Source organism: Azolla caroliniana, unplaced genomic scaffold (assembly GCF_043228905.1).
Source record: "Azolla caroliniana isolate FFs.n. ecotype wild unplaced genomic scaffold, voAzoCaro1.0.p SCAF_3, whole genome shotgun sequence".
Classification (NCBI taxonomy): Eukaryota; Viridiplantae; Streptophyta; class Polypodiopsida; order Salviniales; family Salviniaceae; genus Azolla; species Azolla caroliniana.
The window spans coordinates 7,935,437-7,958,371 of record NW_028230438.1 but is presented as its reverse complement, the minus strand read 5'-3'; the positions used below and the strand labels follow the sequence as shown (position 1 = coordinate 7,958,371).

The following is a 22,935-nucleotide window of genomic DNA, read 5'->3' as shown; positions in this document are numbered from 1 at the left end:
CTAGAGACACATATTGGGCTCCAACAAACAACTTTGTTCTCTTATCTAGTTGCATCCATGTGTCTCATCATCCATCTTCACATTGCAAAAGTGCACATGTATAATGGCTAAGGTGAGCATTACAATGAGTGAGCCATATATGGAGGGAAGAAAAAAATGCAACATCCTCATGACGAACTAACTCAAAGGCAACAATTATGCTCAAATGAATGGATTCCTTGAAAAGAGAGGTTGAAAGGATTGATATGAGGTCAAAAGGGAATCCTACATTCGAGCAACATTAGTGTGTATTGTGTATCCACTGGGTTAATTAAAGGGCTGGTTCAAAATTAATGTGTATCCATAGGGTTAATCTTACAATCTCAAAATCTATGGCAATTAGTTCAACAATTGTGAAGGACGTCAATTTGCAATGCTGTCAATGAGCCATACATGCTATTTTTGTTGTCACACGAGAGTGCATCGATTGTGTCACATGAGAAATTACTAGAAGCAAATGTTTAACAATGCTCCACCACAACACAAACCACAAAGTTGATAGTGTGCGCTAATCAATGAAGTTTAGGTTGTTGTCATTGGTGACATTTCAAAACTCAATGGTCGCTCCCATCATCCATCAGACATCATAACGAGAGTTTTACGGGCATGACCATATAATATCCCATGGTGAGAATTTACTGTAGTATTCTATACACGTGGATAAGTGTGAAGGTTCACACTTGGCCTAATGGGTTGTCTAAATCCCGGTGATTAAAAGTAATCCTCCCCTTCTTTACACTCTCGTTTAACCCTCACACTTATCCATGTGTATAGAATACTACGATAAATTCTCACCATGGAATATTATATGGTCATGCCCGTAATAGAGAGCCACATGAGTGAATATAAAAGAATTCCGTCACAATGAGATGCTCAAAGTTGTTACGTTGACATACATTAAAATTAAAAGAGAACTCATGATTATGCGAGCTAGAATACATGCAATACTCATCAGCGACCATTGGATTATCATATAAAGCATTGAGTATGACACATGATGCTTTATAATTGAGGAATTAACATATTGAAGCCCATTATATGACTATAGTTTGCGATACTACATAGAGAGCATGGTATACGAAATATAATATTCAATAACATAGACATGATAGGCATGAAGACACAAAGGTGGTTAACACAAAGTTAGGGAAAACTCGTCCATTTTTAATTTGTAGAGCATTCTTGGTGTGAATAAAAAAGAAACATGAAAATTTATAACAGAATACCATTTATGTCAAATCAACAATCCTTTTTATATACTCTTCTTGCAATCCTTGTGGTTGTACAAATTTCTAGCTAAGAAATCTAGAAATTCGACCAAAATATTGAACAATAACTGATATCGTGTGGGAGGGAACATAGAGATACAAATTCATATTTGGGAAATAGTTTGGGAAGTGTTTTTGGTTATTGGCATTATTTCCCGAGCCACTCCATACGTGATAAAAACACATTTTCTCAACTCTGCGTGATGTTTAAAATGTTGGATTACTAATAAGTTAAATAGCCATGAAGTTTTTTTATCACCCACGTCTCAAGGAATTCACATTCCTCGACTATTGTTATTAGTTGACATTCCATTGGTCAATGTTCTAATGATACAACATTGAATGCTTGAGTGACAATTCATTAGTTGGTTTCACCCTCAACAGTTGGGTCTCACACTAGAAGTTGTTTCAGAGACAAACAAGTGCATGCATGAACACATAAATGGGCTATATGTCATTTGTCCTATGTCTAGCTAGGGATTGCACCAGTCATAGACACTCTAGTAGAATGCTTTACGAGATCGTTAGAGTGCTTTTAGAATTGCATTGTCCACAATAGACACCACCACATACGAACAATCTTTTTCTATTGGTTTTCACCTCAACTTTGTGGTTTCTCACTAGTGCCATAAAGTCATCAATGAGTCGAACATATCCAAACTCGAGGATACACTTAGATGATTCCCTCGTGATGGTCTCATACATGCAGTCCATTACCGCCTATACCTTAGATTGTTTTTTCTCATAAGTTCTCCTAGAGACAAACAATGCAAGACACAAAAAAGATATGCATGGATGATTCCTCACCACAGTCTGGGATGGCTAGCTAGTGTGGCCTAGTTTGAAGCTGTTGTAGCACAGACTTGCATTGGTAGTACAAAGCACACATGATACACTCCAAAACGAGTGATCCCCATAGCGAGTGGTCTTGCATGGCTAATCAGGCCTCACTGCAAGTCATGTTGAGGTTGAGAGCATGAGGTTGAGAGCAGACAAACACAGGGCATGTGTACGCATGTCTTTGTAGAAGAGCAATGGGAGAGACAAGTTCGGCACATAAAAGAGATAGATAAGACATATGTAGTATTATCTTTTTTTTTAACGTTCTAGTAGAGACCGACTGATTTAACGATTTATATGCGGCCAATGGACAAGTGTGAATATGGCCAATTTCATAAATAATGATAAAAAAAATAAGAATTGTTTTTTGCTTTTATTTATTTGTTATGAGACCGGGCCAGCGGACATGTGGAACGCGCCCATTTGATAATTCCTATTTTTCATAAATAATAATAATTAAATTTTTTTCTTTTATTTATTTGTGTGAGAGGCCCGAGGGGCCAGCGGACAAGTGTGAAAGCGCCCATTTGATAATTCCTATTTTTCATAAATAATAATAATAATTAAAATTTTCTCTTTTTATTTATTCGTCTGAGAGGGGGGCCAGCGGACAAGTGTGAACGCGCCCATTTGATAATTCCTATTTTTCATTAAATAATAATTAATAAATTATTATTATTATTATTTTATTTCGTTCGTTCATTCATTCATTCGTTGCTCTCCAAAGAAAAGAAAAGAAAAGAAAAAACAGAGAGAAAACACAGACAAGAGAGTGAGAGAGAGAGAGAGAGAGAGAAAAACCAGTAATCGATCGATCGATCTGCAGAGAAGAAGCTCTGGCTATGGCGTCTCCTGCTTCCCCTTCCTTCTCCCTCTTCCTCCTCCTCCTCGTCTTCCTCTTCACCGCCTCTGCTGCAAACGTCTTCTTCCAAGAGAAATTCGAAGGTAAATGAATTCTTAATCGAAACGAAGTCTCTTCCTGTCCCCTCCCCTTCCGTTCTCTGTTTATGTAGCTCATTTCTCGTTCTTCTATGAAAATGCTTGAACATTAAAGCAATGCATTGGAACTAGTCTTTTCCTTCTCCGTGTTTCCATGGGAGAATTTTGGAAGGCGAATTGATGCTGTTTCTTTCTTTGTAAGGTAAAATCTTCTCGTCCCCTTTTCTTTCCCCCCACCCTGCAGAATTGAATGTCTTCGGCAACAAATCTCTATTTTTCTTTTTCTTCTCTTCGGTAGCATGTCCCTCCAAGTACATTTGATATTCCTCTGATGGTGATGTTTTTCAAGTAATCCCCCCTCTATCTTTTGTCTCTCTCATTCGTCTAGATCTGGTTGGGTTCATAGCGACACTGTTTCTGTAATCTACTTCCAGTAGTAATGCGAAAATCTCTCACTTTCTCTGATGTTTTTCAAGTAATCTCCCCTCTATCTTTTGTCTCTCTCATTCGTCTAGATCTGGTTGGGTTCATAGCATCACTGTTTCTGTAAACTACTTCCAGTAGTAATGCGAAAATCTCTCACTTTCTCTAATCGCTGCCTACCGTCGCTTCACATATATGGTTAAATCTTTCCTCTCCTTTCTCTCGGCTCAGCTTCGTTTCTCTCACCATTTCTAGCTTTTCTGGTAAATAAATTGATATTTTTTTTTCTCTTTTTCATACATCTAGCTCATGACACTCCTGTATGGTGATTTTGCCTCTCTATATGTAAGCATGATTCGTAACATAGATGTATGGATCTGTTATGGAGTTCACTGTAACCTATGCATTCTCTCTTGTCGTGTGTCTGAAGCGTTTACTTTAAGTTCGTTTAGGCTATAAGATTTATTGCTGTCGTAAGAGCCATGTGTCTGTAACTACAGAAAGATATGTCATTGTAACCAGCGGTAGTTTACATCTTTATCTTGACAAATTGGCCATTTCATGCATGGAACAGTATGCATTATGAGCGAATCCCATAATATAGAGGATTTAGTTGAAAAATTATATATTTCTCTTGGATTTTATTCACTCTTTGAATAGTGCCTCTGGTATGTTCAAAATATTGACCTGAACGCTCTTTATAACTAAGAATTGAATGTAATATGAGTACACGGTTGATCTGTCTTCATCATGGACTCTGTTTTTTATCTAAGCATTTGATGTAACATCCACTATCATGTGACATGTAAACTTCCTCTTTTATGGCTAGGAGCTAGAAAACAAATGGATGCTTTCTTTGTTTTCTCAGAGAAACTCCAAAATACCCCCATGTTTTTATTATTATTTTGCAAGTGCCTGTGCTAATCCTCTTCCAGCGACATAAGAGTGTTAAGCAAAATGGCTCAAAAAGCAGCTGGTAAAATTGAGAGATGTGATGAATTGACCATATTATTCCACAAATAGCACACATGGCTGTGCACAATGGGTTGATCAAGGGTATTTTGAGAATCTCAGGGGTGTTCCTGAGTTTTCTATTCAGTGTTTATTTGGCTTATTCATGTTTCTTATCATCTAAAATTTATAGTTATTATCTCTCATAAGAACACATAATTATTTTATCTGGAATTGGTTCTGACACTATATAGATGGATGGGAGGACCGGTGGGTGAAATCAGAATGGAAGAAGAGTGAGGGTGCTGCAGGAGACTGGGTTCACACTGCAGGAAAATGGCATGGTGATGCCAATGACAAAGGTACTCATTTTTGTAATCTAAATAATAATCACAAGATAGTTGGAGATCTCCAATAGTTAGGTTTTCATTTTCTTGCTGGCTAAATAAGCATGCAAAAAATATTTGTTTGAAGCGTATAGAGTTGTCCAGTAGTTAGGACATCATTCTCTTTTGTTAAATAAATAAGCCCAACATGCTTATTTCGAGTGTATGGAGCTGTTCAGTTGCTAGGCTTTTATTCTCCATTGGCTAATTAAATATGGGCTGTCAAAGGTTTGATATTTTCTGGTTCTACAGGCATTCAAACTAGCCCTGACTCACGTTTCTATGCAATCTCTGCTGAGTTTCCTGAATTCAGCAACAAGGACCAGAACCTTGTTGTTCAATTTTCAGTGAAGCATGAACAAAGTCTTGATTGTGGAGGTGGTTATATCAAATTGCTGAGTGGTGATGTGGATCAATCAAAGTTTGGTGGAGAAACACCATACAGGTACTAAAAGATACCTTGATAAACGCTTCCCCTAAACCCTAAAGCTTAAAGTTTGGTGGAGAAATACCTTACACGTATTATAAAGACGCCTTGATAAACTGTAAACCCAATGTTTAGACTCTAAAACCTGACTGTAAAAATCAGACTCTTACCTCTTACATTGTTACATGAATCATGTTATCGTTTGCGGTGATGAAAAAGTTGCTATTTTTAATTTAGTGTAAACCTTAAAAAACCAACCTCCTGAATATTTGTCATACTAGTTGCTGAAAAACTGCATGTCTTTTTTGTTTTGTCAGCATTATGTTTGGACCTGACATTTGTGGATACAGTACCAAGAAGGTTCATGTAATCCTTAACTACAAAGGAGAAAACCATCCCATCGAGAAAGATATCTCATGTGAAACTGATCAGCTTACTCATGTGTATACGCTTATCATAAAACCTGATAACACATACAGTGTGCTGGTTGATAATGTAGAGAAGCAATCAGGTAGCCTTTACAAGGATTGGAAAATGCTTCCCCCACAGAAGATCAAAGATCCTAATGCCAAGAAAGTGAGCGATGCAATTTTTTCCTTGCTCTAGATCTATTTTTGCTTTGAATCTGTTAACTGATCACAATAAATGTGGCAGCCCGAGGATTGGGATGACAAAGAATACATTGAAGATCCTGAAGACAAGAAACCAGAGGTGAAATCAAGATACTGATAGATATGCTATCTTAGGGAAATCTAGCCAGAAAATTTGTGCTGACTTCTTTTGCTTTGAACATTGACAGGGTTATGATGATATTCCAGCTGAAATTGTTGATCCAGAAGCAACAAAGGTAATTTATGACATAGGAAGTTGATAGTGATATTCGTGAGGTGACTTAGAAAATGTTTTATTTTGTGACATCCTTAAGATTGTTTGTTTTACAACTTTTCACAAAATGATTGATTGATGCCACAATATTCTGACATGATCTCGAAAGTAATGTATTTTGTGATAGCATGTATTTTATTTCCTTCTTTCTTGATCAGCCTGAGGATTGGGATGATGAAGAGGATGGTGAATGGAAAGCTCCAACTATCCCTAATCCTGAGTATAAGGGCCCATGGAAAGCAAAGGTATATTTGCAGATAATCTAGACTCTTGTCAAATTTAGTGGAGAACTTGAATTGTGGAATAACTTCATCGCTTTTCTTTTTTATCTTTATAGAAACTTAAGAATCCTGCCTACAAAGGAAAATGGAAAGCTCCATTGATTGACAATCCTGGTAAAGATAAATCCTTCCTCTTCTCTGCAGTTTTATCTTTTTTTTGTTGAATAAATATTGGAAGTACATTAATACTATGAGCAATGTAGGGATTTCTAAATGTTTGCTTTGTATGATCCTTATCATTAGACTTTGAGGATGACTCCGAGCTCTATGTCTTCACGAACTTGAAATATGTGGGAATAGAATTATGGCAGGTATTGATTTACTCAATTGTGTTCATATATACAATCCTTATAAATGTGTGTTTTTTTGCTAACTAGTCTTTTCTTTAGGTTAAATCTGGCTCATTGTTTGATAACATACTGGTGACTGATGACATTGACTATGCCAAAAACTTTGCTGAAGAAACTTGGGGCAAGAACAAGGAGGTTTGTATTATCATCTCTGTAGAAATGTTTGTATGCTTTTGACATTGAGGCTATTTGTTATGTAATCAATCCCATCTTTGATGGCATGATATAACAGCTTGAGAAGAAAGCATATGATGAGGCGCAGGAGAAAGATGAGGTAAGAATACCATACCTCTCAATTTGTAGTTGATTTTGATGGATGTCATAGTCAGGAGAATTTCATGAAAATAAGCCATGACCTGCGTTCAAAAAATCATCGACAACAATGTAATTATTGATGGGGGAGTGTCCAAGATGATAATCAGAGATCCCCCAAGCGACAAACCTTCTAAACCTCATGGGATAGATAAACAAAGAGAAACATTTAGTCTAAATTTGGATATTTGAAGGCTTTCAAGAAGGTAAGACTCATACAGAACACATGTGATAGGCAAGTAGAAACATTTGATATAAATTTGGAGATTTTGAGGTAAGACTCATGTCTACCTCATGCTATACATATGAATGGAAAAAGTTACTATAAATTTGAGCATTTGGAAGTGTCGAGAAGGTAAGACTTGTGCAAACCTCATTTGATTGACAAACGAAGTAAGATTCTTTTTATAAAAACCTCTAGCTGCAGACAAGTAGAAAAGTATAGTATAAAATTTGACATTTGGGATTGTTCAAGGAATGAAGGGAAAATTATAGTATAAATTTGGCTGTTTAATAGGAAGTAGCTACCACGTCATAGGCCTGTGTTGATAATAGATATAACTTTTGGAGATTTGAAAACATAATTTTTTTCAAAGATAGACTTGTTCGATTGTGTGCTCGCAATCATATATAGGCTTGTTATTTGATTTAGCTTTGATTAATAACACTCGATGTATGCCAGTAAAATTTGGTATATATGATGAGTTTTTTGTTCTGAGTATTGTTCATCCTTTTATCGAAATTTTAGGAATCAAAGAAGATTGATGATGAGGATGATGATGAGGATACAGATGCTGATGCAGAAGATGTAAGTAGTTTTGTTTTGGAAAAGCAACCTCAATACCCCTACCTTTTTCACTGTATAGCAGACTACATGAGAAAAAATAATTAACAAAAAATATTCCTTCGAAATTAAATAAACCTTAAAGTTTCATTATCTAACAGAATACCCCCCTAAGATGATTTAAAATTAACAAAATACCTTTTATAACTACATCAGAATATCACTGTTTAGTCTACGTGATTATCAGATTTTTTCCTACTTAAAAATAGAAGTGATGGAGCACTAACACTAATGATTATATTATAATGATTGTTAACACTAGCTACCTAATTATTAACTCTAATAATTAGATTGTCATTGAATGATAAGAACTCCACTTAACACCAACAATCGGGATATTTGAATGCTAAGTTCTAATGCTTCTCATAAATGCAATTTTATTACTGGTCAATTTGATTAGGAATGAGAACAATGCTCATAATAGTCTAATTAACAGTTTTATTTTTATTTAATTAGATACTAAGGGTATTTTAGTAAATTTAAATTTTGTTGCAATGTCCTGGGTAAATTAGTTGAAAAATTGAGGGTATGTTTGGCATTTTTCCCTTTGTTTTTCTCATTAAGGCATTTCTATCATGTTGATGTGAATGGCATAGTTCATTGATAGTAGCTTTTCCATATTATTTAGATTTATGTTAAATTCTCACGAGTTATCAATAATGGTCTTTATTACTAAACAGTCAGTAATCAACACACATGTCTCTCTGTATCCACCAATTGTTTTTTATTCTTGTTTTCTAACTTTCAATCAATTCTTTGATACAGGATGACCAAGCGTCTGAGGAAGATGAGGAGACTCATGTGAGTCATGTTTTATATAGCCGTCATATGTAGTTTGGTTTTTGGCTAATATACTCGAGCTAATACACAGCTTTGTTTACAGGATGAGCTATGATTCTTCAAATCAGAGTAGAAATACATACAAGTGTTTCCAAGGTAGATGATTCTTCAAATTAGAGTAGGAATGTGAGGGTCCAAATGAGGGAACAAAGATGAGGATCTACAAGAGGGTATACAATTTTTAGTTTTAGACGATCATTGGTAAGGGGCAACCCCTTTGTATTAGTGGATTTTCAATATTCATCTTCATCATTTCTTAGATATTTTTCTCTTATTGTCTTGCATATGTGATGAATGATCTTTTGAAGCATTGTGATGTGGGTTGTAACACAATGAAGAAATGTTTTGTGAGTTCTTTTTTATTTGAGGAGGATCATTGTAGGGTACTTAGAATAAAATGCATGTAAGTTCAAGATGTGTGTGGCGGTGATTTCTATTCCAGATTATCATCTGTCAAGGGAAGCTTGGCTTTCATGTCTAATTGCTCAGCTCCTTTTTGATAGTACTGTATGGATACAGGATTCTAAACAATCCTGTGTAATTTTAAAGTTGAATTATTAGACTTTGTAAGTGTGCTTGGATGCCTCGATTATTCTAGTGCCAATACAGGACAAAATTCAATTATTGTAACATGAGCTTCAATATATCATAAAAAGGAGATATTTTTGCTTCTATCTTGGTTCGAAGACATAAAGTCTCGAACAATCTTTATGTTGGGTTGGATATGTGATAAAAAGTGTCACTGTTAATATTCCACAAAGATATTTCTACATCTAATACCTTGGCATTGCGAGTCTTGAAAAACTGTTAAACTTCAGCTATGAATGATACTATTTACGACATCAAATATTTTGCTTGAGCTACATGCCCTAGAGGGAACATAAATTACAAGTTATGCATTTGTAGGATTAAGCACCTTGCATAAGGCTTAATTTTCCCTTGGGTCTAGTAGGCCTATCCATTGACTAATCTAGCATTAGCGTGCAATTGTATGTTGCAATTGAACCAACCATCCCACCTATGAATTTAGTAATTACTTGAGCTTTGAGAAGATTAAATGGAACTTAATTAATATATTCAAATTGACATGAAAATAAATTTAATGCACACAACTGGACGAAAACTATGGGAATGATTCTCAATGAAATATCTTTAGCCTTATTGGTTTATTAGATATGAGTGACTCTCCTTTTATATATAGTCATGGGGTGACCTCTTACGTGCAAGTGTGAAATGGGTCATAAATTGAACCATTCTAGGCTCTTCTTTATGAATCACTACATCGGTTTAGTGTGGTCATTAAAGTGACAATAACACAAACAAATGATCATAGATTCAAACATGCGCACATACACACTCTTTTCTTTTCTTCCTAAAAGCACACAATTATATTAATTTTTTAGCCTTCTCTACTTATGTAGACAAAGGGACATCTTGTAAAGCCATTAGAAAACTTGAATAAGCATTGGAGGAAATGATCCCCACATGCTCCAACATCCAAAACTTCTCCATGAGAACTCCCTTCAACTTCTTAACAGAGGTTTTCACCCCATGTCCACCATCATAATTCACATGGTTGCAACCTCCCAATACCATAGCAATTGGAACAAGATCTCCAACTCATCATTTGAACATAATTGTTGATAAGTATTTTGAACTAGATAACCCTTGCCAAATCTTTTATGAGTACTTCCAAACGATATGAGCTATAGGGCATTTAATGATCCTATGTGTCGTTTCTTCCAATGGAATGGTGCAATAGAAGCATGTACTAGGCCCTAGTCATTGTCTCCGTAAGGTTCGACCTAATTGGAGCCCATCAATCCTAACTCTCCAGATGAAAACCTTTGAACAAAGTGGCAAATAGGAATGCCAACCACGTTGCAATCCTTACCACCATCTTGCATTTGACTTACATGCATTCCACACCTTTTTTGCTTTAGGCGATAGCAAGGCAATGATGTCATTGCATGATGGTATAATATATTTGTAGTGACTTGTAACAAGCGTGTACCATCCCATCCTTCAACAATGAATCCACCCTAAGAGTAACATTATTTGCTTTTATCAGCAAGGATCCATGCAACAATAGTATATCTTATAAATTTTGACAACTTTTGAGATTCACTATCAACCACATCCCCCAGTTATTCTACAACCCAATCAAACAAACGAGTGAACTAAGATCTCAAAACAAATGAAGAAACAAGCAATTCATCTCAAAGCTCTCGAGTACTTGATGAAAATGCCCACTCAAAAAAAGGTAAGGAATCTTGCCAAGACCAAATCAATTGTTGAGCATTTACCAAATGTTCAATCTTTAGATGAATGTATCCGTTGAGAAATCACCACTATGATGCTTGAATCCTTATTTTTCCGTGCCAATCCTTCATACCCAATAAGATATTGCATAATAGATATCCATGCTTGATCTTTTATTGAACATGATCTCATAATATTCCAAATTCAATATTGCAACTTCACCTAATTGTTTGGGAGTAGTCAAAGGTCCCATGAAATCCATGTGACTCCTATATTTATTTATTTTTCAAAAAAACATATTCTTCATTAGTAGAAATTCTACATCCATGGCAAAATGATTAGACTGACAACCTTATAAAGGTTGTAGCCATGGTAGACCAATAAAAACTACAGAGACTCAAAGTATAAAACTACAAAGACCAATGAACACCTACAAGAATGTTGTTTCCATCACCTGTGACTCCCATATTTTCTCCCTTCCACCACAACATGAGTCGATGAGGTTGCAACAATGTTCAAAATGCCTTCTTATTCCAATGTTAAGACTTCCAATATACTAAATTGTCCTTCAATTCACTGCTAATCTAGTCAATTATTTGAACATTTGCAACGTCAATACCCAATGGATACCCCAAATGCCAATAAATTGATCTTTGTATATTCAATAGCCTTGCCATCCCAAACATTCTAAACTGCTCTCAATACAAGAAATAAGGTGAGACTTCTTGCAAATTGATAACTTCGGGAATATAAATTCTTCACAGTGTCTTGTGGGCCGTAACTGAACTTGAAGATCCAAAAGGTCATCATCATGCAGATTATGTATCAATAATACCTTGCACTATATAAGATTACGTGAATATATATCAATCAACTATCTCAGTGTTTCAATATTAATCAAACCATATATACAATGAATAACATCGATTGTGTTTTAATGTTATATCCTGTGCATCTCATCCCTTCAAATTTTACATGTTCTTTAATGTTTCGGTCGAGGAGACCTTTTCCGGACAAAAGTGTTAAGCAGGTAGAGGCTTTGTCCAGCCCCCCGGCCATTACAGAAGAAGAAGAAGAAGACATGAATACCCATCCATCCATCCATAGTACGTAATGCATTGGCAAACATTCTTTTTCATACGAATCCAAACGAATGGAGTATGTTATCAAAACATTCTTATGTTTTTTTGAACACTTTATTTACCTTACACTAATATACATGTATATACAATAACTTATAACTTATAAGTATGGTATTTACCATACTCCGAGGGTGTTTGAAGCATTCGCGAATGCGAATACACGTATGGTTCTACTCTCTCTGTCTTCTGTGTGTGTGGATATGGATATGGTGGTAGTGTAGTATCAGTATGTAGTGTACAGAGACAGTTGAAAACCCTACAAGAAACATACATACTTCTGCTTCATCTTCATCTTCATCTTCATCATCGTCTCCTTCCTTCCTTCCTTCATTCATGGCGGCCTCTTCTCTGCGATTGTTGGGTTCTTCTCCGCCTCTTTGCCACAACCATGTTTTGGAGGCTAAACCTAGTTTTCTCAGTGGTCTGAAGCTTCCTTCGTCGTCATCATCATCATCATCATATATGATCTCTCTCTGCAAGCCTCTGCGCTTTTCTGGGGTCCGAGCTGCGACTGCTGTTTCTTCTAATAAGGTAAAACCCAGTTTTTTCTGGCTTGGCTTCTGCTAAACCCTAGTCTTTTGGGGGGTTTCTCCTAAATCATCTGTTTAAAAGTTTTCTAGTGAGCCATAGACCTTTAGGATTTTCCTGCTATTCCCCGGCCATTGAAGGTTTTCTCTGCAAAATCCTCATTTTTGCACTTTCCATGCAATTTCCTTGTTTTGATGGTTCAAAACCCTACCTTCTAACCCCTATTTTTATGGTTGTCTTACAGACCCTACTCTTCTACGGTTTTCTGCAAAACCCTTCCTTTTTAGTGTTTTCTTACCAAATGTAATGGCGTTTTATTTCAAATTCTGTTTTTTAAGGGTCTTAACCTTGTGTTTTTTGGTTCTCTGCTAAACTCTTGTTTGCTGATTTTTCTGAGGAACCTTACCATTTTAAAGGTTTTCTCTAGTTTTTAGGGTTCTTTGCGAAATTCTGATTGCTTTGGCTTTTCAGGAAAAAGAAAACCTAACGTGTATGCCAGAAGCTTGAACAGAGATAGATAGATAAGACAGAGGTTATTATTGTCTCAAATGTCAAATATGATATATGAGACAAAAAATATGACGTTTTCATGTAATAGATGAGAAAATTGAGTAGGACAGTTGACGTTCAAGAGCTTTACTAATGAATGTCTGCAATTGAGAGTGCACATTGTGACTATCACAGAAATTCATGCAAGAGCCAAAATTTTGTGGGTCAACCTTTTCCATCATTTGTCAAATGGTGGTGGGGTCCACAGAGAGGGTAGCATACTTCTTTCTGATGTGGGTGAAAGCTCGGCACCTACAGACACAGATTGTCCTCTCTTGCTATCTCTCTGTCACGTAATCTGCAAAATATTTCAGCTCTAGGTATTGAAATGCTCATGTTGCCTCGTTCTCTTGTTGGTGGGAGGAAACTCTTAAACGTACATGTACCCTGATCTTCGTATGAATCTATCCTTGAAAAGTTCACGAAATTATCTTTGTAGGGAAGTGACTTCCTTGATGTGAGCCAAGTCCTTTGGGTATAAAGACCATAGATCTTGCTGCAATTCCTTGTGCGTTTCATCATTTGGAGAGGTGTACAATATTGGAAGGGTGGCAAATTCTTGATGTCAAGGACATTTTTGATGAGCCACTTTATCACTATTGTTGCCATTTACTCTGGTGCTTCAAATTCCTGACATCTAATTTTTTGAGGGGGCAATGGTTTGAATCTGGTTGATGAGTGACATTCAGTGTCTGGAATAATGTGTCTACCATCATGAGGGTGCTGTTAATTCAGTGTGGATAATCTTGTGTGTGGTGGATTCTTTGCTACATATCATCCATGACAACATCATCACTAGTGGACACTCTGTTCAGATGCACCATACATGAGTGCAAGGGTGTGCATGGTGTCAAATAACCATACTTTGGTACAGGGCTCTTGGAAGTGTGTCTGGTGGCACTGTTCAATCTAGCATAGCTAGAGTTGCATATCTTCGAGTGAGTTGATCTTTGGTGGCTTGGATCATAGACAAGCATCAAATTGTGCTTGTAAACGTGGCTTCTATGTATATGTAGGAATCCACTACTTCAACTCGCTCACATGATAGGGTGAGTAAAGCTTATCAAGGAGTAAGAATGAATGTGTGGAAGATCCTAGGTTTATTATGAGTCCTTTTCTGTAAAAAAAGAATCCATTGCATGAGAGGTTTTAGCTCAAAGCTAAGAAGAAGTATACTGTTTGTACAAAAAAGAAAGATATGCTTCTCAAGGAGATCTACCTGGAGGAAAGGTCGAATTGTACACAAGAATGGGTCTGTATCCCCTAAACAACTTTCCACTTAAAGGGCCACGGAAGCTTCTTTAAGCTAAGTAACTCTAACTATCTCTATACAATGCTGTTGTTGTGTTTTAATCTACTTCGGAAGAGAATTTCCTGGATTATGTGGTGTGCTAACCTTGATCAACAAGATCAAACTGTCTTCAAGTATCTTACCGAGGAATCGATACTACACATCACTGTGTTTTTGTGTGCGTGAAACATGGCATTCCTTGCCAGATATATGGCATTCCGGTTATCACAACCAAAGATAGATGCACCAAACTCATTTCATTAGTGTGCTTACCTTATAGCTTTGTTGGAAGCTTCCGTAACTGAAATATATTTAGCCTGTATAGCAGGTAGTGCAACTATTCTCTGAAGTCTAGAGCACCATGAAATAGCACCATCTTCCTATGTACAAATATAGACACCAGTGGATTACGGGTATCCACATCGCTTGCCATGTTTGAATCACATAATCCCTGCATTTTCAATGGAAACTTTCCATAACATAAGCATTTTGTCTTTGTACCTTTCAAGTACCACATAATTGACTTGACAACATCCCAATATGCTTAATCAAGATTAGCTGTAAACTGACCCACAACTCCCACTGACAAATAGAGCAATCACCACCTAAAATGTGCTCACCTTACCAAGTTTTTTCACAGAAAATGCAGTATTCAGTGGCTGTTTTAGACCATTCAATGTGCTCTTTTTCTTCCTTGAAGGTAACATATCATCATCATGCATCACAAGAATGATGGGGCTGTCAAACATGAATCTGCATTGTTCTATTTGAAACCTTGTGAAATCATAAAGGATTCAAACTTCTTATACCACTGTGTAGGCGCCTGTTTCAGTGCGTAAAGAGTTTATTTAGCTTGAATACCAGATTTCCTTTACCTAGAATAGTAAAACCTTCTGTCTGCTTCATTTACAATTCTTTATTCAAATTGTCATGCAAGCATGCTGTCTTTACATCCATCTGTTAGAGCTCCAAATCAAGATCAGCTGTGAGAGCAGAGCGGTTATGAAGAGTAATCATTTCACCACAAGAGAGAACACCAATGCCGTATTTATGCTCATAACTTTTTAGCCACTAACCTGGCTTTAGGCTTGGATTTACCATTGACAGTTTAGGTTTTGTATGCCCATTTGCTAGAAGTGGGTTTCCTAGCTTTTGGGAAACTCAGCCAAATTCCAAATATCATTTGCACGCAAAGCTTTTATCTCTTCTTGCACTGGCAGCTCCCACTTGCGTTTGCCTCTTTAACTGATCCAGTGAAATACATTCTCAGGCATAGGTTGTACATCAGGAGGAACCACAAAATCATCATTGTGGGGGTGTGATCCTTCACTTACACCTCTGTTTTCAGCATGTTCGACTGGCTGCTTAATGGCTTCAGGAGTATTCAAGGAGAGTCCAACATCTTCTGGCACAATTACTACAGCCTCAATGTTATTTTCATCCCTTTGTAGTGCATTTCTGAGACCTGTTTAGCACTTAAGGGTGGTTGTACATGCTGGAATTTGAACCTTTTGTTGTTATCTTTTGAGGAAATGCTAGCTTTGGGCAGCTTTTCCTGATTAAAAACATTATGTCTATTCTTAAACTGAAGTAATCAAAATTGTAGCCCATTTCACCATCATCACCTTATCCCGTTAAAGTTGTAATGGGCTTTTACATCTAGCTTATTTCTCAAATCTTGCCCTATGTGAACAAAAGCATCACAACCAAAAATCCATAAATGGTCATACAAAGCAAGTTTTCCAGAACCAACCTCTTTAGGGATGCCACTTTTTAATACTGTGTGAGGAGAATTGCAAATATGCCATCTTTTAATGCTGTGTGAGGAGCTTGATTGCAAATAGGAACTGCAGTTTTTATATCTACTCAAAAACTTTTGAGGGAGATAAGCTGTGAACAACACACATCTCATTTTCTCGCACAAAGTCTTGTTATAACATTGAGCCATACCATTAAAATAGGGGTTATATGGGGCAATACTATGAGAATCACAATTGTTTTGAAATTCAGCACTTGTGAACTCCCTACCATTGCTTGCACATGTAACATTTCAATTTTCTACTCATTAGGGTGGTCACAAATGTATGAAATTTCTGAAATGCAGTTCATCATTTTATTAAAGTGGGCTCTTTACTCTGATTGGGGTATAATCCAGGACTACCTGAACATGCATTTATCTATGCATACGGCTATGCATTGGGTGAGGTAAAATCATTAGGCATTGGGATGCTTAGAAGCACTAGTCTCCTAACTCCATGCAAGAAAAAAAAACCATCTCTTGCATTGTTGCAAAAATTTCTGTCTTAGTTCAAGCATTATCGCACATTTATAACTAGCCCTTTCATGTACTCGGATATTTGCTTGTCTTTCCATCGTATTGACAGTCACTGCCTGGGTAAACATGGTTGATAGGGAATCCTACCTCATGATGTAAGGAGTTTGTTGAAAATAGCCATCTTTACATGAAATGGTTTGTACATGAAAGAGTCTTGGTTACTATAATTAATGTTAAAGAGATGAATCCTATTTCAAATACGAACAGATTGGCCACATGGGCAGTGTAAACAGGCTCATAATGGTCAAGTAACCTAGAGGTTGAAAGATCAAAGGATAATCATTGTACAATTAAGAAAAATATCCATAAAAAACTCCAGAAAAGAGCTACTAGGAGGAAATTGTAAATAAGAAGAGGCCCTTGGGGCCTTTTCTCCCCAACACATCTCCAAACCTTATAATTATATTCGTATATGTGAATATGTTTATTTAATTGAATCCGTTCTCCCGAATCTACTGTGAGGTTTTTGCATACTTCCCATTATCTGCATTTGTGAAGACTGCGCTCATTCAATGGTCGATGTGAAAGCGTCATGCTTAATTCAATCCTCATTTGATGTGAGGAGTTACTAGTTTAGAATTTTTAATACTAAATTCAATCTTCATATGATTTAAGGATTTTCTGTATTCAGTTCACTGCATTGAAGCCATTAGGTGATCGAGTACTTGTGAAGATTCAAGCTGTGGAAGAACAGACGAGTGCGGGTATCTTGTTACCCTCAACGGCTGTTTCGAAACCACAGGGTGGGGAAGTGGTGGGTGTTGGCGAAGGTAGAACCATTGGTGAAAAGAAGATTGAAGTGGACATTCAGGTTGGTTTATCTTTTTTTTTTCTCTCTTTGTTGCCATAATGATTTGTCCAATTGCTGAAATGAAGAACCATGCTAGTTGTTGAATTTCTCTGTATTTTTATTTTCCACAAGTTTAATTTGTCTTTGAATAGATGAACAAAGAGTATGACTAATAACGTTGTGTATAAATTTCACATTCACTCCAAAATTTGTAAAACCATCTCATGCGCTACAACCTAGAGATTTTAATTGTTTTCAAGGATGGATGTCTCTATTTCTTTCTCTCCCCAGTTTCAACATATCATCATCATCTTCAGGATGCTTCAGAGTTCTTACAATGTTTAGTATATGTCCATATTGTTGTATGTAGAATTAAATTTACATTTTCAGAGATAACTAAATATCTATATGTGTGCATCGTAACACTAAATTCATATTTCAAAAGATTATGTGTATTATATTCAAGCCTGAAAATTAACATTTTGAAGCATAATGTTTCTATCTTATCTAGCATGATAGCATTAAATTCACATATTGAGAGATGGTATTGACAATATCTGGTTTTGTTTCCACAGATAGGGAAAAATGTGGTATATTCTAAGTATGCAGGAACTGAGATAGAATTCAATGGGGTCAGCCACCTCCTACTGAAGGAGGATGACATTGTCGGCATTCTTGAAACTGATGACATCCAAGACTTGCAACCATTGAATGACAGAGTGCTCATTAAGGTTCACTTTGGATGCTTTGAACTTCATGAAAATTTGTACATCTTTTTTAATGTAAACTTATATTTTCTTATCTCTTTTTGATGATTCAATGTTTTGTATAATTTTCTGTTTGTTGTTGTGCAGGTTGCTGTAGCAGAGGATAAGACTGCTGGCGGTGTGCTACTTACAGATTCGGCAAAAGAGAAGCCCGTTATTGGAATGGTATGGAATTTCTATTAATGTTGCTATTGCTTGTTATGTTTCAAAGTTACTAGGATTTTAGCCCTTGGATTGTGAAAAGTGTACTTGTAAAGTAGTATTTTTGGAAACTATTGGTTTTGTGTACTTTTGGATATGGTAAAATTGTAATGGACATTCACATGACATATACTTTCACAACTGATAACGGATTTGTGGGGTTTGACGTCAAGGCTATAAAATCTTATAGTTTACTACGCCTAAAGACATTGCTGGAAAGTATACATAATCTAAGGCGAGTCATTTATCTTTTGTTAAAATATGTTATTTGGCTCTACAGAACCGCACTATTGCGCGTATATTTATGCGACGTGTTTGTGTATGTAATATAGTTTCTACATTCTATTTATCTATGTATATGTGCTTATATAGTGGTTGTCTATACACACATGCACTATCTACATTTTTATGTGTATGTACACACTGTTTCGTGTGTAAAATTTGAAGGAAATGCTTTCATATGTGGTATCTCTTACAAAATCTTTTTATAGAAGCATAAATATTAGGAAAAGTTCTTATGTTTAAAGATACACGAATAATGTCTATTATGCCCAAAATCTGTGATATACATAAAGATATTAAACATATCTATTATGCCCAAAATCCGTGAGATGCATAAAGGCAGTAAACATGTCTATTATGCACATAATTGAATCTCTTTGACATTATTGTAGTTTCGGAACAAATTTGTTTCCTAATCTCTTACAAAAGCTTTTTGTAGAGGCATAATATAAGGAAATGTTCTTATGCTTAAAGATACGAATTATTTCTATAATGCCCAAAATCATAAGACATTAAACATGTCTATAATGCACATAATTGAATATCTTTGACTTTGTTGAAGTCTCTGACCAAATTTGTTTATTTCTTCCCTCAGGTAAAGGCTGTTGGACCTGGTTTTTATGGAGAGGATGGTACTCGAAAACCTTTGGAGATCCCAATTGGAAGCAGTGTAATGTATTCAAAATATGCCGGAAGTGATTTCAAGTCTAAAGATGGCACACAATACATTGTAGTGAAGGCCAATGATGTCTTAGCAGTGCTGTCATAAGAGTAAAACAGCATGCAAGAAAAGGTATTGATAACAAATCTTGTGAGAAAAGTTAGTATTAGTTAAGTGGCTTTATTTTGTCTTTGTTAGGGTACAATCATTGAGTAAATTAATATTCTTGTTCATTGTATTAAGTTACCAATAGCAAGAGAGAGCAGTCTGAAATTTTTGTTCCCAACAATACGTGAGCTTCTTGATGTTTATTTCCACTTGTAAAAGGACCCTCCATCGAATGGGATATTTTTTTCTAATATATATCAAAGAATCATCTCCACAACTTCTGATGTTTTGGATTATATGTAATACATAGTTTGACTAACTTCTTCGCATATTAAACGTTGGGGGTTTTGTAGGGTTGGATATAATCTAGCCACAGCTAATTTTCTCGAAGGCAAAAAAGCACACATCTACTTTATATTCAATTAGCCATCCTCTTTCCCAGATGTGCTTCAATAGCACAAATGGGGCCTTTTAGTGTTGATTTCAGTAATCAATGTTCTGAACCCATTATAGATCCTCCTAAGGTTAGTTTATGAGAAAATGTGACAATTAACTCGTGAATGCATTGAGAAGAATCATTAAATACCTTTGTGCATATAGATTACATCTACTGCAAAGATTGTTACTCTTGGAAGTTACTCTTAGATTGTTAAGCAACAGCAGACAAAGTTAAACCTTTCTATGGCTCAAGAATTGGTGGAAAATATGATTCCTCAAATTCTTTTGAATGCTTGGGATAGGACCTGGTCTTGAATAAACAATCAAAGGACTTCGTAGTTCACATTACTATCCTCTACGTTATCTTTATCTAGTAAGCACTTCTCGAGTATACTAATATGAAACATTGAAACAACAACATGGATACAACATATGGATAGGACTACGCATTGGCAACTCTAGCTTATAAGAAACCTCTCATATCTCCTTAGGATAATCCATGATCATAATAACTTGGAGATAGTAGGTGGCTTAATTGTTGAACTAATGTAGCTAGTAGCTGAAAAGTAAACCCATTCTCTTACCTCAAAAGATCTTAGAGTATGTTTGTTACAAAACTTGTTAATCTATGTGAAGTAGGTCATATATATTTATTTTTGCCATAGCCAACATATCTCTCATATCCTTCAAATATTATGAGGGGCTTGATTGATGAATATTAAATTCTATTGAATATGGACAAGTTGGTTGCACCCTAAAGTTCAACCTGAATTGGGAAAACTTAGTTGTCAAATGCTTTTGGGTTATCTGTAAATTTAAGAGACAAATAACTTCTTTGGTATGTTTGATGGATGTACACATTTGCCCTCAACATGTCTCTCAACACTTCGTTAACCCTTTTTATCTAAGCATCTGTCTTAGGATCCGCTTTGCTACAAAACGTCAATTTAATGCTTAGATTGACAAAGCAAGCTAGTCTAGAATTGTGTTATGAAACAAGTATCTAGCTTTAGGGAAATTCAATAGATTAGTTAAATCCATAGCATGTGTTTTTGTCACGGTGAGAATTAAAAGTGCCATTTTAGTAAACCATGTCTATCACTATGCATTATGGGTGTTGAGTACTAGACAAACCAAACAAACCCACAATGAAATGCATGGACACACTACCGTTTCCTATTTGGAGTGAACAAAGGTTGTAACAATGCAATAGACGTTCTCACAGTTGAGAGTTATGGAAGAGTGCATTGAGACTTCTAGTCTACTACAATAGTGTCAAACAATAATCACACTTGACCAATTCTAGAGTTGGTGGTCTAATAGAAGAATTGCTCACTCTAGCATCGTCCATGTGGTTAGCCTAGATAACTTATTTTTAATAAATTTGTTTGCTTCATGAAAAAAATGCATTGAGACTCATAATCTACTACATTAGTGTCTTGATGTGGCCACCAATAATCATACATGATCGATCCTAGATTTAGTGGTCTAATAGGAGAAATTGCTCACTCGAGCATCTTCCATCTGGTTCTTAGCTTCTCAAGTTTCTCGATACATAAACTCATATGGCACAAAAGTCTAGAAGAAGCATTGGCCACTATGTTATCTTTCCCTTTACAATAATAAACTTTCTATATGGAACTTGTACATGAGTTGCACTTGCCTATCTTGGTGACCCTTGAGTTTTAGTCAAGTGCAAAAGTACTTCAAAGTAACATAGTTGGTTGGTCAACATATGAGCTTAACTTCATACATGTAATGACTCCATGTCTTGATTGCATGAATGATCAAATACAACATTAGCTCATACGTGGGTCACTTCCTCTATAGTACAAAGAGTTTATTGCCCTAAAAAAAGTTATTGGTTTCCATTAGCGAATAAGAATAATACCTTATAGTTACAACTACATCACTGGCATTGCTCTTTAGGATGTATGGTATCTGGGGACAACCACCTTTAATATGGATTGAGACACTACAACTTTTTTTTATTGTTCAAATGCAAGCAAAAGTCCTATGATAGACAAAATGTTAGACCATACAACAAATCAGTCTAAAGAATGGCTAAAGAAGTATATCTTTGCACGAGTTTTCGGTCTAAAGAACGGCTAAAAAAGTATACCTTTGCATGAGTTTTTGCTAAACTCCAAATGACAAAAAAAATCTCACATTACTTTATGTTGGCAAACTTAGTTTAATATAGTGTAAGTAATGGTCATACACTTAATCCTTATAACTTGGGGTGATATCATTGGCACTGACACCCAACAAAAGTGTTACACAATCAAAATTGGACAAAAGAAAAAATATTAGAAAATAATAGTAGAGATTCAAAATGACATAAATGCACAATAAGTATGAAAGCGAATTGACAAACCTTTTATTTCTTCCTTCTCTTCTTTGGCACTTTCATTTTAGAGCGAGAGCATTCATCTCTCTCTCTCTCTCTCTCTCTCTCTCATTATGCAAATTATAGTGTAAACAAAGAACATGGATAATATAAATGCACATGAATTGAAAGAATGAGAGTGATGCTCCAAGAATATTGTTAGTTTTGGGATCTTGGAGAACACGAAAACATCAACATTGCTTGGAAATGCCATTGGGAAGTTCTTTAATACACATTATGATATGTCGAGATTGAATGTTGATAGGGCACACAAAGTTGGGAAACTGGTGACTCTCACTTGGGAGAAAGGCCAATCATATGTAGAATGGTTGATGAAATAAAGAGAAGGATGAATCTTGAAAATAATTGGATCCACCTCAAAGGTACACAATACTTTGGGTGTGATG

The 22,935-nt window shown here is 35.9% G+C and overlaps 2 protein-coding genes across 2 annotated transcripts; both read left to right on the top strand.

Moving 5' to 3' along the window:
• Positions 1-2,940: 2,940 nt before the first annotated feature.
• LOC147866134 (calreticulin-like) lies at positions 2,941-9,046 on the top strand. The gene is made up of 14 exons (XM_087316503.1): positions 2,941-3,092; positions 4,715-4,822; positions 5,099-5,291; positions 5,591-5,849; positions 5,928-5,984; positions 6,073-6,120; positions 6,317-6,403; positions 6,496-6,553; positions 6,683-6,750; positions 6,829-6,924; positions 7,022-7,063; positions 7,850-7,909; positions 8,711-8,746; positions 8,829-9,046. The coding sequence occupies exons 1-14, from the start codon at positions 2,990-2,992 to the stop codon at positions 8,838-8,840; spliced, it is 1,227 nt and encodes a 408-aa protein (XP_087172629.1). The 5' UTR covers positions 2,941-2,989; the 3' UTR covers positions 8,841-9,046.
• A 3,334-nt stretch (positions 9,047-12,380) lies between these two features.
• On the top strand, positions 12,381-19,978 carry LOC147866133 (20 kDa chaperonin, chloroplastic-like). The gene is made up of 5 exons (XM_087316502.1): positions 12,381-12,720; positions 17,524-17,703; positions 18,258-18,413; positions 18,537-18,614; positions 19,528-19,978. Exons 1-5 carry the CDS (start codon positions 12,523-12,525, stop codon positions 19,699-19,701), a joined length of 786 nt encoding a protein of 261 aa, XP_087172628.1. The 5' UTR covers positions 12,381-12,522; the 3' UTR covers positions 19,702-19,978.
• The last annotated feature ends 2,957 nt before the right edge of the window (positions 19,979-22,935 follow it).

Coding starts and splice junctions, on each gene's coding strand:
- LOC147866134 (XM_087316503.1), top strand. CDS start 2,990: ATGGCGTCTCCTGCTTCCCCTTCCTTCTCCCTCTTCCTCCTCCTCCTC. Junction 4,823..5,098: donor TGGTGATGCCAATGACAAAG/GTACTCATTTTT, acceptor CTGGTTCTACAG/GCATTCAAACTAGCCCTGAC. Junction 6,925..7,021: donor CTTGGGGCAAGAACAAGGAG/GTTTGTATTATC, acceptor ATGATATAACAG/CTTGAGAAGAAAGCATATGA.
- LOC147866133 (XM_087316502.1), top strand. CDS start 12,523: ATGGCGGCCTCTTCTCTGCGATTGTTGGGTTCTTCTCCGCCTCTTTGC. Junction 17,704..18,257: donor AGATTGAAGTGGACATTCAG/GTTGGTTTATCT, acceptor TTGTTTCCACAG/ATAGGGAAAAATGTGGTATA. Junction 18,414..18,536: donor ATGACAGAGTGCTCATTAAG/GTTCACTTTGGA, acceptor GTTGTTGTGCAG/GTTGCTGTAGCAGAGGATAA.